Below are 15694 nucleotides of genomic sequence, written 5' to 3' on the forward strand. Positions count from 1 at the left end.
TAGCAAGGGAAATAAGAAGTAAAAAGCTAAACAATTTGAACAGATTAATGGCAGATTGGATACAAAGGATAGGGCTCAGGAAGAATCCAAGATGTCTGTGGTGGAATCATACACAGACAAGGAAAAATAAGAGAGGAACCGATAGGATAGTTTTCTTTTCTTTTCTTTTCTTTTCTTTTCTTTTCTTTTCTTTTCTTTTCTTTTCTTTTCTTTTCTTCTTTCTTTCTTTCTTTCTTTCTTTCTTTCTTTCTTTCTCTCTCTCTCTCTCTTTCTTTCTTTCTTTCTTTCTTTCTTTCTTTCTTTCTTTCTTTCTTTCTTTCTTTCTTTCTTATTAATACAGTATTTATTTGTCTTCCTTCTGTCAAACCCTGAGCCAACCACTTTCCTCAGGCTGCCTGGGGAGGTATGGGAAAAAGAACATACGGGACAGGCGAGACATGGGAGAAAGACCCGTGGGACGTCGAGACGGTTCTGTCACCTGGTGAAGAGGATGAGAAAGGCTGCCATCAGGCAAAAGAGCCCCATGGCCTCCAAGAGGGCAAAGGCCAGAATGGCACAGGCGAAGAGCTGTTGCTTCGTTGGCCTAGCCAATGTTGAGGCTCCCAGACACAGTCCCAATTCCAGCCCCAGGGCCAGCCACCCCTACCATGGCAGTCCCAGCCCCACAGTGACCTTGGCTGCTGCGTTGGATGTCCTTTGAAATGGCACCAGTTTGGAAGCTGCAGCTAAAAATAAGCGAGGTCAGGGGACATGGGGCTGCCCAGCTGCTGAGGCTCTCATCTGTCAGTGTCTCCAGTGGTTTTAGTGACACTGCAGACCGTGATCTGCTCAACAGCTGAGCGGTGCTCCTGACCAGGAAGGGGGTGGAGATGAGCTTTGCACAGGCATAAATTTTCAGGGGGTGAGGGCCTGTGGCAGTGCAGAGAAGACAGGTTGGGGCTCGTGAGGAAGATGAAAATTCTGGTTAGGCAAAAGGGAAGTCAGTGGCTGAATCAGAGAAATAAAAAGCCTTTTGCAACTCTCACTAAAAATCAGGTACATGTAAAAAGTTGTCAGTCCGAGAATAGGCACTTAACTAGCTAACCACAGGCCTACCTGATTTTCTGGGGGTTTCCTTTTTTTTAATCTATAAATTCTAGTTTTAATGTGTTTCCAGCATTTGGAAAAATATAGAGAATAATATAACATGCTAGTGATCATTCAAGGAGTAAAGAGACCATTATAGACACTTCTTGGCCTCGACAATATTAAATGGTTTTAGTTTATATTAAAACATGAGGCCGGGGGTGCCTGGGTGGCTCAGTAGGTTAAGCGTCCGACTTCAGCTCAGGTCATGATCTCGCGGTCCGTGAGTTCGAGCCCTGCGTCGGGCTCTGTGCTGACAGCTCAGAGCCTGGAGCCTGTTTCAGATTCTGTGTCTCCCTCTCTCTCTGACCCTCCCCCATTCATGCTCTGTCTCTCTCTGTCTCAAAAATAAATAAACGTTAAAATAAAAATTAAAAAAAACAAACAAACATGAGGCCATAGATGGTCATTGCTCACCTTGCTGGACCATCTTACGAAGGTTTGTAGACTAAGTACAGAGTTTGCTCTGGCCTGTGACCAAATTGTTCTCATCTTCGGTATCTAATAAGACCTCCTACTACATAGACACTCAAGGTCTTATCTTCCTTTATTTCAAGGACTTTCATAATCTATTCCTATGTCACCACTCTCATTGTTCACTGCTTCCTATTGTACCTGCTTATTCTGTCCTCAAATACAGCTTTTGTTTTCCCATTAGGACTGAATAAAGACAGGTGGGTGTTCTGGAAAGGCTATAATGTGATGCTCCTTCAAACTAATTTATTCATGTACCATCCACTCAACAAATATTTACTGAGTGGATATTTTATGTCAACAACTGTTCTAGCCTCTTGAGATATAACTGAACAGAAAAGACAAAGATCCCTGTTTACATTCAAGTAGAGGAGACAGACATTAAAAAAAAATAATAAAATCAGTCAATCACATAGTATGTTAGAAGGTGAGACATGCCATAAAAAAAAAAAAAAAAAAAAAGAAAGAAAGAAAGAAAGAAAAGAAAAGAAAAGAAAAAAATAAAGTAAGAAATACCCAAGTCAGGGAGTGCAGGTGGCAGCAATAATTAGTCAAGCTACTCTTCATTGGGAGGGTTAAGGTTTTGAACAAAGACTTTAAGGATTGGGGACAGTTAAGAAGGTCGGATGTTAATTTCATTTTTTAAATTTTTTGAGAAGCCTCCATACTGTTTTCCACAACAGCTGCACGAATTCACATCCCCACCAACAGAGCACAAGCGGTCCCTTTTCTCAACATCCTCGCCAACACTTGTTATTTCTTGTCTTTTTTGATATTAACCATTCTGACAGGTGTGATATGATGTGTCATTGTAGTTTTGATTTGCATTTCCATGGTGATTAGTGATGCTGAGCAACTTTCCATGTGTCTTTGGAAAAATGCCTATCCATGTTCTCGGCCAATTTTTAAATTGGATTGTGTGGGGGGTTTTTTTGATATTGAGTATATGAATTCTTAATATATTTTGGATATTAACCCCTTATCCAATATATTATTAACAAATAATCTTCTCTCAAAAGGTAGATCGCCTTTTCATTTTGTTAATGGTTTCCTTTGCTGTGAAAAAACTTTTTAGTTTGATACAGTTCCAGTGATCTACTTTTTTTTTCTTTTTTTGGTCATTTCCTTAGACCATATGACCCAGTAATTCCACTTCTGGGTACTTACCTGATAGAAAACAAAACCACAGATTTGAAAAGATATATGCACCCCTATGTTTACTGCAGCATTAATTACAGTAGCCAAGATATGGAAGCAACCTAAGTGTCCATTGATAGGTGACTGGATAAAGAAGATGTGGTGTGTGTGTGTGTGTGTGTGTGTGTGTGTGTGTGTGTATTATATATATTATATATAATATATTTTTATATTTTATATATATATATATACATATACACACACAAAATGGAATATTGCTCAGCCACGAGAAAGAATGAAATCTTTGTGTTCACAATAATATGGGTGACCTAGAAGGTGGACCTAAGTGATATAAGTCAGACAGAAAAGACAAATACCATATGATTTCACTTACAGGTAGAATCTAAAAAACAAATGAACAAACAAAAACAGAAACAGACTCATAAATACAGAGAGCAAACTACTAGTTGCCAGAAGAGAGGGAGATTGGGGGGGGGGGATGGGCAAAGCAGGTGAACGGGATTAAGAAGTATAAACTTCCAGTTATAAAAGAAATAAGTCACAGGGATGAAAAGTACACCATAGGGAATATAGTCAATAATATTGTAATAACTTTGTATGGTGGCGGATGGTAACTACACTTATTGTGGTGAACATTACATAATGTGTGTCATTGTTGAATCACTATGTTGTATACCCAAAACTAATATAATATTTTATGTCAACTATACTTCAATTTTAAAATTATTTGAAAAAAGAATGTTGACACCTGGAGGGGAGAGTGAAACAAAAGCATAGAAGCTACGGAGAGAGCAGGCCTGGTGCGCTTCAGAAACAGTGAGGAGGGCAATGTGGCTGGGTGACATGAGTCAAAGCATATTGGACAGAAGTGAGAGGCAATAAGGAGGCCAGATCTTGGAGGGTTTTATAGGCTAGTGTGAGAAATTTGGCTATCGCTGTTGGTGAAATGGCGAGCCATTGTGGGGTTTGGAGACAAGGAGCAAAATGATCCAACTCAGGTTTTATTTTATATATTAAAAATGTTTTTGGGGCACCTGGGTGGCTCAGTCGGACAAGTGTCCAACTTCAGCTCAGGTCATGATCTCACGGTTTGTGAGTTCGAGCCCCGTGTCATGCTCTGTGCTGACAGCCCAGGGCCTGGAGCCTGCTTCGGATTCTGTGTCTCCCTCTCTCTCTGCCCCTCCCCTGCTCATGCTCTGTGTATCTCTGTCTGTCAAAAATGAATAAACATTAAAAAAAAATTTTTTTTTAAATTTTTTAATGTTTACTTATTTTTGAGAGAGAGGGAGAGACAGCATGCAAGTGGGGAAGGGGCAAAGAAAGAGGGAGACACAGAATCTGAAGCAGGCTCCAGGCTCTGGGCTGTCAACACAGAGCCTGATGTGGGGCTCAAACTCACAAACTGTGAGATCATGACTTGAGTTGAAGTTGGATGCTTAACTGACTGAGCCACCCAAGTGCCCCCAACTCAGGTTTTAAATTAATTACTCTGGCTGCTATGCTGAGAAGAAACTATAGGGAGTTTAGGGTAGAGACAGGAAGAAGTCAGAAGGCTGTTGATATAATCCAGATGAATGCTGGTGGTTTAGTCCATGGTAGGAACAGAAGGGTTGGGGAAAGCAATAAGTTTGTGTGTGTGTGTGTGTGTGTGTGTGTGTGTGTGTGTGAGTTTGTCTGAGTGAGTTTTTAACCATCATGAAATATACATAAGATAAAATTTACGAGTTTAACTGTAAGTGTACAGTCCAGTGGCATTAAGTGCATTTGAATTCTCGTACAACCATCCCTCCCCACTGTCCATCTCCAGCACATTTTCATCATCCCAAACTGAAACTCTTGGATATATGTTTAAGGCAGAGTCAGAATGCTTTCTGACAAATTGGACTGGGATGTGAGAGAAAGAGAAGAACCAAAGACAACTCCAAGATCATTGACCTGAGCAACTGGAAAAATGGAATTGCTATTGGCAAGATGGAGAGGATGAGTGTAGCACGTCTGGGGAGGAAGGAAGAGAAGGAGGTCAGATTTCCTCATGTGAATTGGAAGTGTCCACTAGGCATCCAAATGGAGAATTTGAGAATGCATTTGGGTATGCAAGTCTGGAATTCTCACTGGAACTGGGTGGAGGTATACATTTGGATGTCATCAGCAGATAGATGGTTTTTAAGACACAGAAAGGAATGAGACAATCAATCAAATGATTGGATAAGACCGAGAAAAGAAGAGATCAAATGCTTTGGGGTAGGCTATCCTTGACCCCAGTCTAAGAGGTTGGAGAGGGAGAGAAGAAAACTGTGAAATAGAGAAGAAAGAAAAGCCAGAGAAGAGTATTGAATGCTGCGGAGAGGCCAAGTAAGAGGATATAGAATTAACCATGGGATACAGGGGTGTGCACCTGTATCCCATGACCCTAACAAGAGAAGGTTTGGGGAGGTGGTGGGGACAAAAGCTTGGTTGGAATGGTTAAGAGAAAATGAGAGGCGAAGAATTGAAAGCAATAAGTAAAGACTACTCATGTCTAGATTATACTGTAAATGGGGAGCAAAGCTGGTCAAGGAAAGAGGATCAAGGGTAATTTCTTTTGTTTTTAATGGGGAAAATAATGGTATATTTGTATGCTAATGGCAGTGATCCAGTGGAGAGGGGAAACAGGTGATGCAGGTGAGGGAAGGAGCATTTAAAAAATTTTGAAAACGAATACCTCTACGTGGGACCACAGTTTTTGCCACTTTCTAAACCATACTCTGACCTATTCACTCATTTGTATAACCTACATTTGACTTTTCATTTCTTGGCCTGGATAGATATAGACCTACGTGGGGCTCTAAAACAACACTGGAATCAATTGGCAAGGATGTAAATTAGACCTAGTCCTGCTAGCAGACAGACAGATAGCCCCCACGTGCTAAAGTACCTTCTTTCTCAGGAGTGTTTTTGGCCATTTGTTCATGCAGACACTGCCAGAAAATTGACAGTCAGAAGCAGTTGAAATGCGAAATCCTATTAATACACAATACAATGCAGATTTGGGGGACTCACTAATTTATTTTATTGTAGTGTCTAGAAGTGAACGTTGGAATGGTCCTTGGAAAATGGATGGTTTCTGGATACAGGCAAAGGAAGAGAGAAAGTTATTAAGTTGGGAGTGAGTGATAAAATAGCAGTGGGAGCAAAGATGAATTTTTGCCTGGGCTTGGACTGGAACTATGTCACCATGGTGAAATGAAATGGTTACCACTGGACCACAAAGTGTCAGGAGCCCAAAGACTGAGTAATGGTAATGTCCAAATCAGAGAAAGGCAAACAACTAATGCATGAATCTAGGTTTGGAAGGTCAAATTCTGTGAAAGGAAAGGGGCTAATATATACCTATTACTGTACTGAATATCCTTATTTTTATCCACCTTATTACCCTGGAAGGATGATCTCTAGGGATTAAATATGGTGGCCAGCCTTTATGATGGCTCAGGGAGCCCAACTTCTTGGTATTCATTCTTCACCTTGCACTTTATCCTGGAAACGTATTCTGTAGAGGTTGGATCAATATGCTTCCAAGCCCCAGTTTCGGGTTGGATTACACTAATGAGGAGCCCTGGAAGGAAGTTGTGGTTAGGTTGCTTTGAGCTGGATATGTCCCTCAACAGCAGATCATTGCCCCAAAGAGGTCTCTGTTGTACTTAAATCTCTCTCACTTTTCCTGGTCCTTTTGCACCTAGGGTTGGTGACAGTTCCAGTACTGTTGGACCCAGTTTCCTGTACATCCTTTATAGTTCCTTACTCCCATCCACACCTTTGTAATTAGTGACTTTGTGAATGAACACTTCTAAAATTATTCTAATTTAAATATGTCATGTTTCATATTGGAACCCTGACTAATACAGTAATAGATATGAGAAGTGGCTCCAGGAAAGAGTCAAAATTGGATCTGAGATTTATTTGGTCATATATTTAGAGGTCCAAGGATAGCCTTATAGCTGGGGGAAATAACTCAATTATCAGTTACTTGAATTATCGTTGGCAGTAGCATGGAATGCAGTGCAAAATGCTAGCGATATGGAGCTTCTGTAAAGCCTCAGGATGAAAATCAGCAATCCCCCAGGGGTTTGGAGCAATGCCTTGACACTGTGCTGATTTTTAATTTGAAAATAGCTGCTGACTAGGGGCGCCTGGGTGGCTCAGTCGGTTAAGCTTCTGGCTTCAGCTCTGGTCATGATCTCGCGGTCTGTGGGTTCAAGCCCCATGTCGGGCTCTGTGCTGACAGCTCAAAGCCTGGAGCCTGCTTCAGATTCTGTGTCTCCCTCTTTCTCTGCACCTCCCCCCTTGCACTCTGTCTCTCTTTCTCTCAAAAATAAACATAAAAAATTTTTTTAAAAAAGAAAGAAAATAGCTGCTGGCTTGCTCCTGGTGAAGGCTGAACAGTCAACCATGGATCATGAGATATTTAGGTGATTCAAACTGCCTATCATGAGCTTAGTGTTATCTGATTCATTGAACCATAAAGTTAGGCATGAATAGCCTAACATTCCATCATAATATGGAAGTGATATATTGCAAGTGGGCCCCAGTAGATCCAGAAGGCTCAAGATAGCTTCATGAGCAGATGACTTATATTTACATAGTACCTGTTCTTTCTGCTTCTCCTTCAATCACATGAGAGGCCCCTAGAGGAGGTAGTCATCAAGACTTACTTCTACATAGATTTGCATCCTAAGCATATATGAAAGGGGAAATAAACAGCCGTTGTGCTATAGCCACGTTCAGAGGACTCCTGAAAGATAGTGCTGAAATAAAATCCTCCCAGCACTTCAAAAAGTACATCCATTTGTTTACTTCATTAGGAAGAGATCGTATGAGACACTGATCTGCAATAACTAATGGGCAATGGCAGAAAACTAGTCAGGAACATGGAAAGAACAAGGTCAGGAGATTTGTGACAAGATCTGGGGGAGAGGATTATGGCTGAAACTCTTGGAATGAGGACAGAATGGAAAGATAAAATCAGAGGTCCAGAAAATGATCCATGTCTAACATACTCTGCTGCCTTTTGTCAGTTTTGTTTGCGTTTGTTCAGTGGTGCTCTGCATACTCTTAAGCGTCATGTCCCATGATTCAGAAGCAGCTGGCTTATGGGACAGAGGAATGGCCTACTAAAGGGCCAGTTACTCTGACATCTGGAAGATAACATCTTACAATGTTGGAGTGGTATCCTATAGGGTGCAATAAATGTCTTAAATCACAACAAATGTGTAGCCAGGATGCATGAGTCAGGGAAGTAAGGAGGGGGGTATGAGTGGCCCTTTTCACCATTTTACCTAATAACCCACTGGAATATTGTTCTCTTTATCTGTGGTCTTGAGTTGGTGGGTTTGGAGATTTCAGTGCCCAAGAGAAGCACCTTTTTCTTAGGGAACCCTGAAAGTTGAGACTGCCCTCTGGCACTTTTGGATTCCTTGTGTCACGGCACTGATAGGCACAGAAAGGGGTCAATGTAGTTGAGATGAATATCCTGACTGCCAGGAAGAAATTGGGTTGGTGCTTCACAGAGAAGACAAAGAAGACTTCAAAACTCAAGGAATTTACTAGTGTCATTTCCCAATATTCATAATATTCCTGGTCATTGGAGAATTATAACAGCCCATAAAGACAAGACCAACTAAGGACCCAAGTCCCACAGGAATGAACATTTGGGTTATTCCATCAGATAAAGTACCTATTTCAGCCAAAGTGTTGACTGAGGCAAAGGGAAATGGATGGTGATAGGGGGTATCTACGATCAACTTAGGACAGCACAACTATAGATGTGGGAATTGTAGCAGCTGTGTTTTATGTTACTCTTCTTCTCTCCTTATTTTGTTCCCTACCTCACTTAAAGAGTCCTAATGGTTGAGGCACCTGGGTAGCTCAGTTGGTCAAGTGTCCAACTTTAGCTCAGGTCATGATCTCATGGTTTATGGGTTTGAGCCCCCTGTCGGGCTGTGTGCTGACAGCTCGGAGCTTGGAGCCTTCTTCAGATACTGTGTCTCCCTCTCTCTGCCCCTCCCCCACCCATGTTCTCTGTCTCTCTCTCAAAAATAAACATTAAAAAAAAAAAAAAAGAATCCTAATGGTTAGTGTGCTAAGTTTCGGGTGGAAATACGACCGCGCTGACATCACCTGGTGATAACATGATGACTTATGGGACCCCATTGCATCCCCTGTTCTGGAGGCACAGAGCAGATGCTGGGGGGGGGTAGACTATACTGGGTGTCTTCTGTTTGTACCCCTTGTCTATTTTCCCAGATTGATGGCTACTTTAATCTTCTCAACAACCCTATAGTAATAATAGATCTTCTCGATTACCCTCTTCCTATATACCTGGCATTGTTCCAGGTGCTTTCCATGAATTGATTCAATTCAATCAATTCAATTAATGGATTCAATTAATCCTCACAGTAGGTTTTTCATGCTGAGTATCCTATTACTCCCATCTTGCAGATGAGGAAACTTAAGCAAAGAACGGTTCAGTAACTTCCCCAAACCCACAGTTAGAGATTAACCTCTGCCTTGTAAGCTTTCTCAAAGGGGTTAGGTATGATTATCTTGCTTTTGCAGACAGGAAAGCAAAGACTTAGAAGAGTAAACAAAGGGACTCATCCAGATATAATCAGCCCCACAGTGAGGGTTCAAACCCAGGTCTGTCTAACCTCAAAACTCATGTCTAACATATTGTGCTCTTTAATACTTCATTTTAAGGTGTCGATATGAGAAGGATATGACTGGGAAATTTAGGTTCCATGGACATAAGATATTAAATAATAAACTATTAAAAACTATTTTTAAAAGAAACGTGATGGATCTGATTGAAAAATCCCTGCTAATATTTTCTAGGAGAACACTGCTTTTTGAATCATTCTTTTTTACACTTATTAGCTGTCATTAGCCTGATCAAGTAGAATACAGTGGTCACTTATCATTCACAGACTGAGGAAATGCATAAACCAGAACGGGGAGAAGAGCCTGAGAAGGGAAACCGCACTGGCCAGGGTGCCAGTAACTTCTTTTTTGCTTTAGTGACAGTTTCTCACCCTTCCACTAGTAAAGGAGGCATAGTCAAGACTTAGCACATGCTTTATAAGAATTCATATCCCTCCTGCCCTTGGGAATTTCCTCCACCTGACTCCTCTATTCAATATCATGGACTAAGGGCTCTCTCACAATGATCTGCTTTTCAGATAATACCATCCAGTCGATTTTCTGTTGCTGTTGCTGCTGTTCCGTGCAGAAGCGGTAAGTCTACTTCTGGGAGCAACTTCTTGGAAATTAACTCATTCTGTTTCTTTATTGTCTATTAAGTCTCCTTGTCTCTTTGTATCTGCTGTTCCCTTTGCCTGGGAAACCCCTCTCCCATTTTCTCCCCGTTGAGTGCCCGCTGATTTAAAGGCACAACTCCAATTTTGGGTCTTCCATGATCCGTCCTGGATCCCTTTGACTTTAGTGGCTCCTTCCCTTGCATTCCCACAGCATGCCTTGGTTCCATACTGAATATTTATTTCGTGTATGCTGTTTACATACCTGTGTTCCACTCTGTAATTTTTACACATTAAGGACAAGAATCTTGTCTTATTTATTTGACTATCTCCCCAAAATGATCAGGGTGTCTTACGCTTTGATGCCCAGCAAATGATTGTATAGAATAAACCTAAGGTAGCTTAATAATAGTAATAGCTAGCATTTAACAGGAGGTCCTCTATGTGAGACTGTGCTAAGAGGTTTGCATTTATTAGCTCAAGTAACTCTCCAAAACACCTATAGTTTTTACAATCTCCGTTTCACAGATGAGGGAGTTGAGGCTTAGAGAGATTCTGTTGCTTCCCCAAGGCCACACTATGAAATGGTAAAGCTGGGATCCAAACTCCTGTTCTTAATCATAGCACCGTGTCCATTTAGAACAATGCATACCATCAAATGAGGTAATGCGTGTAAAATGATAAACACTGTGCCTGATGCGGAGTAAGTTTTTCATTATCACGATTATCTTCTTATGTCCTTAATATGCACCAGACTCTGCTTTCTTCAGTTTTATTCTATAGCAACTCTTTTTGCTTTTAGCGTCTCTAGCTCAATAAGGAAAATGCGGTTCTGAGAGGTAGTCACTCGCCCATGGAAATGGAGCTGGGAAGTCTTCTAAGTAAGAAAAAAGTTGCAAAAAGACCTGGAGTTTCCTACTAATTTTGAGAAAAATCTAGTGAATATCACCTGAATGCAAACAATCATTTGTAACTTGGTTGTTTTTCAATCTCAGACAAGTAAGAACACAAATAAGCCTAAGCAAAGATGAAGAATTTTCAGAAAGATACACTCCACGTCGCAGGCTGTGGTTCAGCGAATTGCCGAGTAAGAAGCGAGTGAGTATGATCTTGCTGAGGGAGAAAGAAGAGAGGAAGCTTGCGTTTCGGGGTCCATGGTCCTCCAGACACTGTTTGCTGCCATGCCCAGAATCTAGTATAGTGCTCAGCACATAACAAGTGCTTCATGAGTGAATGTCTTAGAAGAAAGCCAAAGGAAAAAAGACCAGTTAAAATAGCCTACGCAGCTATGTTTTGGCAGAGCTTGAAACTGGACGGTGAATGGGGAAAAATGTGTTCTGGCTATTGCCGTTTGTGAACCCAGCATTAATTTCTCATTCAGTGTTAGGGGAAATAGTGTTCTTAAGCAGTGTGATAAATCCAAACACAAGGTTATAGCATGTGAAAGGGAAGGGCTGTTTTTCTTTTTTTCAAGAGAGAAAAACCCATAAACAAAGTGGAACTATTGGGGTGGAATTCAAATTTTAAGAATTGTGGCTTAAAAAATGTCCAGGGGTGCCTGGCTGGTTCAGTCCACAGGGCACACGACTCTTGATTTCAGGGTCGTGAATTCGAGCCCCATGTTGAGCATAGAGCTAATTTTTTAAAAAAGAAAAATATCCAATGCAATTCTGGCAAGAGAACTTATGATCTTGAAAATTTACAAAAGGGTGAGTGTGTTGCCGGATTTAAAGGTTGTCTTATAATCATTTCCTATGTTTACCCCACCCTGGTTTTTGCTTTGATGCAACCGGATGGGAGAATTGGGGCAGCACACAAAAGTATTATAGCCCTATTCTTTTTTAGTACACATGACTAAAACAAGAGTACAACAAATCACTCCTTGGTTTTTGCAGGCCAACAGAGGCCACATGCAACCATCAAAACGCAAGCCACTGCCTCCCCTCCCACCCTCTGAGGTTACTGAAGAGAAGATCCAAGTAAAAGCCCTGTATGATTTTGTGCCCAGAGAGCCGTGTGATTTAGCCTTAAAGAGAGCAGAGGAGTACGTGATATTGGAGAAGTATAATCCTCACTGGTGGAAGGCAAGAGACCGTTTGGGGTAAGACTGATGCCATGGTCCTTACCAAATTCTTCTTTTATCCTCTGAAGACTCCTGGAACATAAAAACTGTTTTGTGGCTCATTTTCTTTAGGTTTATTTCCTTCTGCATGAAGTAGAGCATGTCCCCACACCTCTTATCTGTATGAGAGAGCATTACAGCACTGGGATTTCAGGCAGAGTCACAGCACTGGGATTTCAGGCAGAGTCACAGCACTTCATACGCCTGGCTTCACATCCCGACGCTGTCACTTACTATTGTGTGTCCTTTGGCAATCACTTACCCTTTCTGAGTTTCCCTCTCTGAGTTTACCTTCCTTCCTTCCTTCCTTCCTTCCTTCCTTCCTTCCTTCCTTCCTTCTTTCCTTTTTTTTTTTTTTAAATTAAGGTATCACTGACATATAACATTATATTGGTTTCAGGTATACAGCATAATAATTCAACATTTATTTGTGGAATGATCACAATATGTGTAGTTAACATCTGTCACCATGCATAGTTACAAATTTTTTTTTCTGGTAATGAGAACTTTTAAGATTTACTCTCTTAGCGACTTTCAAATATGCAATATAGTATTATTAAGTATAGTCACTATGTGGTTTAATACATCCCTATGGCTTATTTATCTTATAACTGAAACTTTGTATCTTTTGACCCCCTTCACCTACTTCACCCACCTGCCTCTGGCAACCACCAATCTGTTCTCTGTATCTATGAGGTTTTTTTTTAAACTAACTTTTTTTTTTTTTTAGATTCCACATATAAGTGAGACTATACAGTATTTGCCTTTTTCCATCTGATTTATTCTACTTAGCATAATGCTCTTGAGGTCCATCATGTTGTTGCAAATAGCAAGATTTTCTCCTATTTTATGACTGAATAATATTTTCTTTTATCCATTCATCCGTCATTGGACACTTAGGTTGTTTCCATATCTTGACTATGATACATAATGCTGCAATGAACATGGGGGGGTTCATAGATTGTTCATGCCTGACTGGAGCCTGAGGTACACAATTCTGAGGGGTATCTGGGCTGCCTGGGAGAGAGTGCTGGCTTTGAATTCTATTCTTTGTCATGATTTGGAGACCATAAGTATATAAGTATTAGAAATATCTATATTATATACCTCTGCTCTAATTGTATTTTCCTGATGATTTGGCTCTTACCAGTTTTTAGTTTAGACTCAACATGTGATGGAGACTTTTCAGTGGGAAAAAAGGTATGAGTAGGTTCAGGACAGTGTAATTAGCCCTCCAGTAGGTGGACATTGGCATGACTCACTCATATGTGGATCTTGAGAAACTTAACAGAAGACCATGGGGGAGGGGAGGGGAGAAAAAGTTACAGAGAGGGAGGGAGGCAAACCATAAGAGACTCTTAAGGACTGAAAACAAACTAAGGGTAGATGGGGGTGGGGGAGAGGGGACAGTGGGTGATGGGCAGGGAGGAGGGCACTTGTTGGGATGAGCACTGGGTATTGTATGGAAACCAATGTGACAATGAATTACATTAAATAAATAAATAAAAATAAAAATGAACTAATTAATTTCAAACTTAATAAGTGAATATTGTTTTTTATGATATGCATCCATGATAAATAATGGCAAATTCCTGCTTTGCCACACCTCCAAACCCAAGCACCATTATTAACTCAGTGAGTGCCCTTCCAGATGATTTCAGTGCACTTTCATGCACATATTGAAACATATGTTATTGTTTGCAGACTTAGTTTACCTAATTCCTTACCCTGCTTTATTCGTTGTTCTACGCATTGCTTGTGTTTCTCAATAATGTCACGGAGATCGTTTTGTAATTTTATAATTTCAAATTTTTTTGATGAAGGTATAGAAAAAGAGAAACCCGTGCCCTCCTGATGGGTGTGTAAATTGGTATATTTTCTTTCAACAGCAGTTTGCTGTATCTACTGGGAGATGCACGTACTTGGTGACTCAGCAGTTTCCCTGCTTGGTATCTGTCTTAGACAAATACTTTTACGGGTGCACAAGAAGTCATGTGTATACGTTTCTGTACAGCATTGTTGTGATACAGACATGGCTAAACTGGAATATCCATTCTATCTATTCTGCAGCAATTAAAAAGAATTAAGTTGATATCTTTGTAATTGCTGTGTTTTATTTATTTATTTCAATTTTTTTTTTTAACATTTATTTATTTTTGAGACAGAGAATGAACAGGGGAGGGGCAGAGAGAGAGGGAGACACAGAATCTGAAACAGGCTCCAGGCTCTGAGCTGTCAGCACAGAGCCCGACGCCGGGCTCGAACTCACGGACCGTGAGATCATGACCTGAGCTGAAGTCAGACGCTTAACCAACCAAGCCACCCAGGCGCCCCTGTAATTGCTGTGTTTTAAATCGAGTCATATGACATCCCAGTGGTCGCATAAGTGCCGCTTTTCCTCTTTGCAGAATTTCTGTGTCATAAAACACCTGACTACTTACATTGTAAGTCAGAATCCTAGTATTTATCATACAGAGATTTTGGTTGAATGCGGAAATGAAAACCCCTTTTTTTTTCTGTTAGCAATTTAATCAGTAAAACAAGTTTGATTTCCCCCATGTCCTTGAGGTTTCGAAAGGATTGTCGTCACATAATGCCACACACGTGCCAAGCATTTTGATGGTTGCCTTGTCTTTTGTTGTAGGAATGAAGGCTTAATCCCAAGCAACTATGTGACTGAAAACAAACCAACCAATTTAGAAATATATGAGTAAGTCTCCTCCAAAATGTGCGCTATGGTTAATCTACGAAATCAGGTACATTTGGGCAGTTTACGAGTATCGATGCTGATTTTGGTCTACAAAAGTTAAAGAACACATCTGGCTGCTTTTAGCTTGAGAGATCTTTGATGCTTTTTTTTTTTTTTTTTTTTTTTAGTTTTTTTTCATGTTTATTCATTTTTTGAGAGAGACAGAGTGTGAGTGGGGGGAGGGGCAGAGAGACTGAGACACAGAATCCAAAGCAGGCTCCAAGCTCTGAGCGGTCAGCACAGAGCCGGATGCAACTGCGAGATCATGACCTGAGCTGAAGTCCGTCACTTAACGGATTGAGCCACCCAGTTGCCCGATGTTCGATCCTTTTAATGGGTGATTCAGAAACTTATTTTGCCTAAATTTCTTTTTCAGTTTTGTTTTGTATGACCACTTTTTTTGGTTTGTTTTAACAGTGACAGCATGGAAAGCAAGCACTCATCTTGTTCTTATTATATGTCCTAAATGGAAAAATAATGATCTCAAAAATGACATTAATTGTTTAATGAGTGGTGAATTGAACCTAACTTAGAGACACATAACTACATTTTGGCTCATGTTGGGAAACATTTTAGAAATAGCTGAAGACAAGAAGTAGGCTAATGCTGTAGTTTGGGGGGAAGCTTTTGGCGTGTTCGCTAGGGTTCTGCTTAGAAATCTATTTTTGTTGCAATGACAGATTTGGAAGATGGAGATCTTAGGAATCACTTTTCTAGTGCCTCATTCTGCAGATCAGAAACTGAGGGTGCAAAAGTAATTTACAGGTAGAGAGTGGTGGG

At 40.6% G+C, this 15694-nt stretch overlaps 1 protein-coding gene and 1 pseudogene across 1 annotated transcript in view; one reads left to right on the plus strand and one right to left on the minus strand.

The window, feature by feature from the left end:
- Nucleotides 1–324: 324 nt before the first annotated feature.
- On the minus strand, nt 325–1555 carry LOC123596470 (annotated as a pseudogene).
- A 7368-nt stretch (nt 1556–8923) lies between these two features.
- TXK (TXK tyrosine kinase) overlaps nt 8924–15694 on the plus strand; it is a 46004-nt gene continuing 39233 nt past the window's right edge. The window contains exons 1-4 of the mRNA XM_045474143.1: nt 8924–10023; nt 11039–11141; nt 11939–12144; nt 14810–14875. Of these exons, the coding sequence (XP_045330099.1) occupies nt 9953–10023; nt 11039–11141; nt 11939–12144; nt 14810–14875 (446 nt within the window). The 5' untranslated portion in view covers nt 8924–9952. The remainder of the gene's footprint in view (nt 10024–11038; nt 11142–11938; nt 12145–14809; nt 14876–15694) is intronic.

This window comes from Leopardus geoffroyi, chromosome B1 (genome assembly GCF_018350155.1).
Source record: "Leopardus geoffroyi isolate Oge1 chromosome B1, O.geoffroyi_Oge1_pat1.0, whole genome shotgun sequence".
Lineage (NCBI taxonomy): Eukaryota > Metazoa > Chordata > Mammalia > Carnivora > Felidae > Leopardus > Leopardus geoffroyi.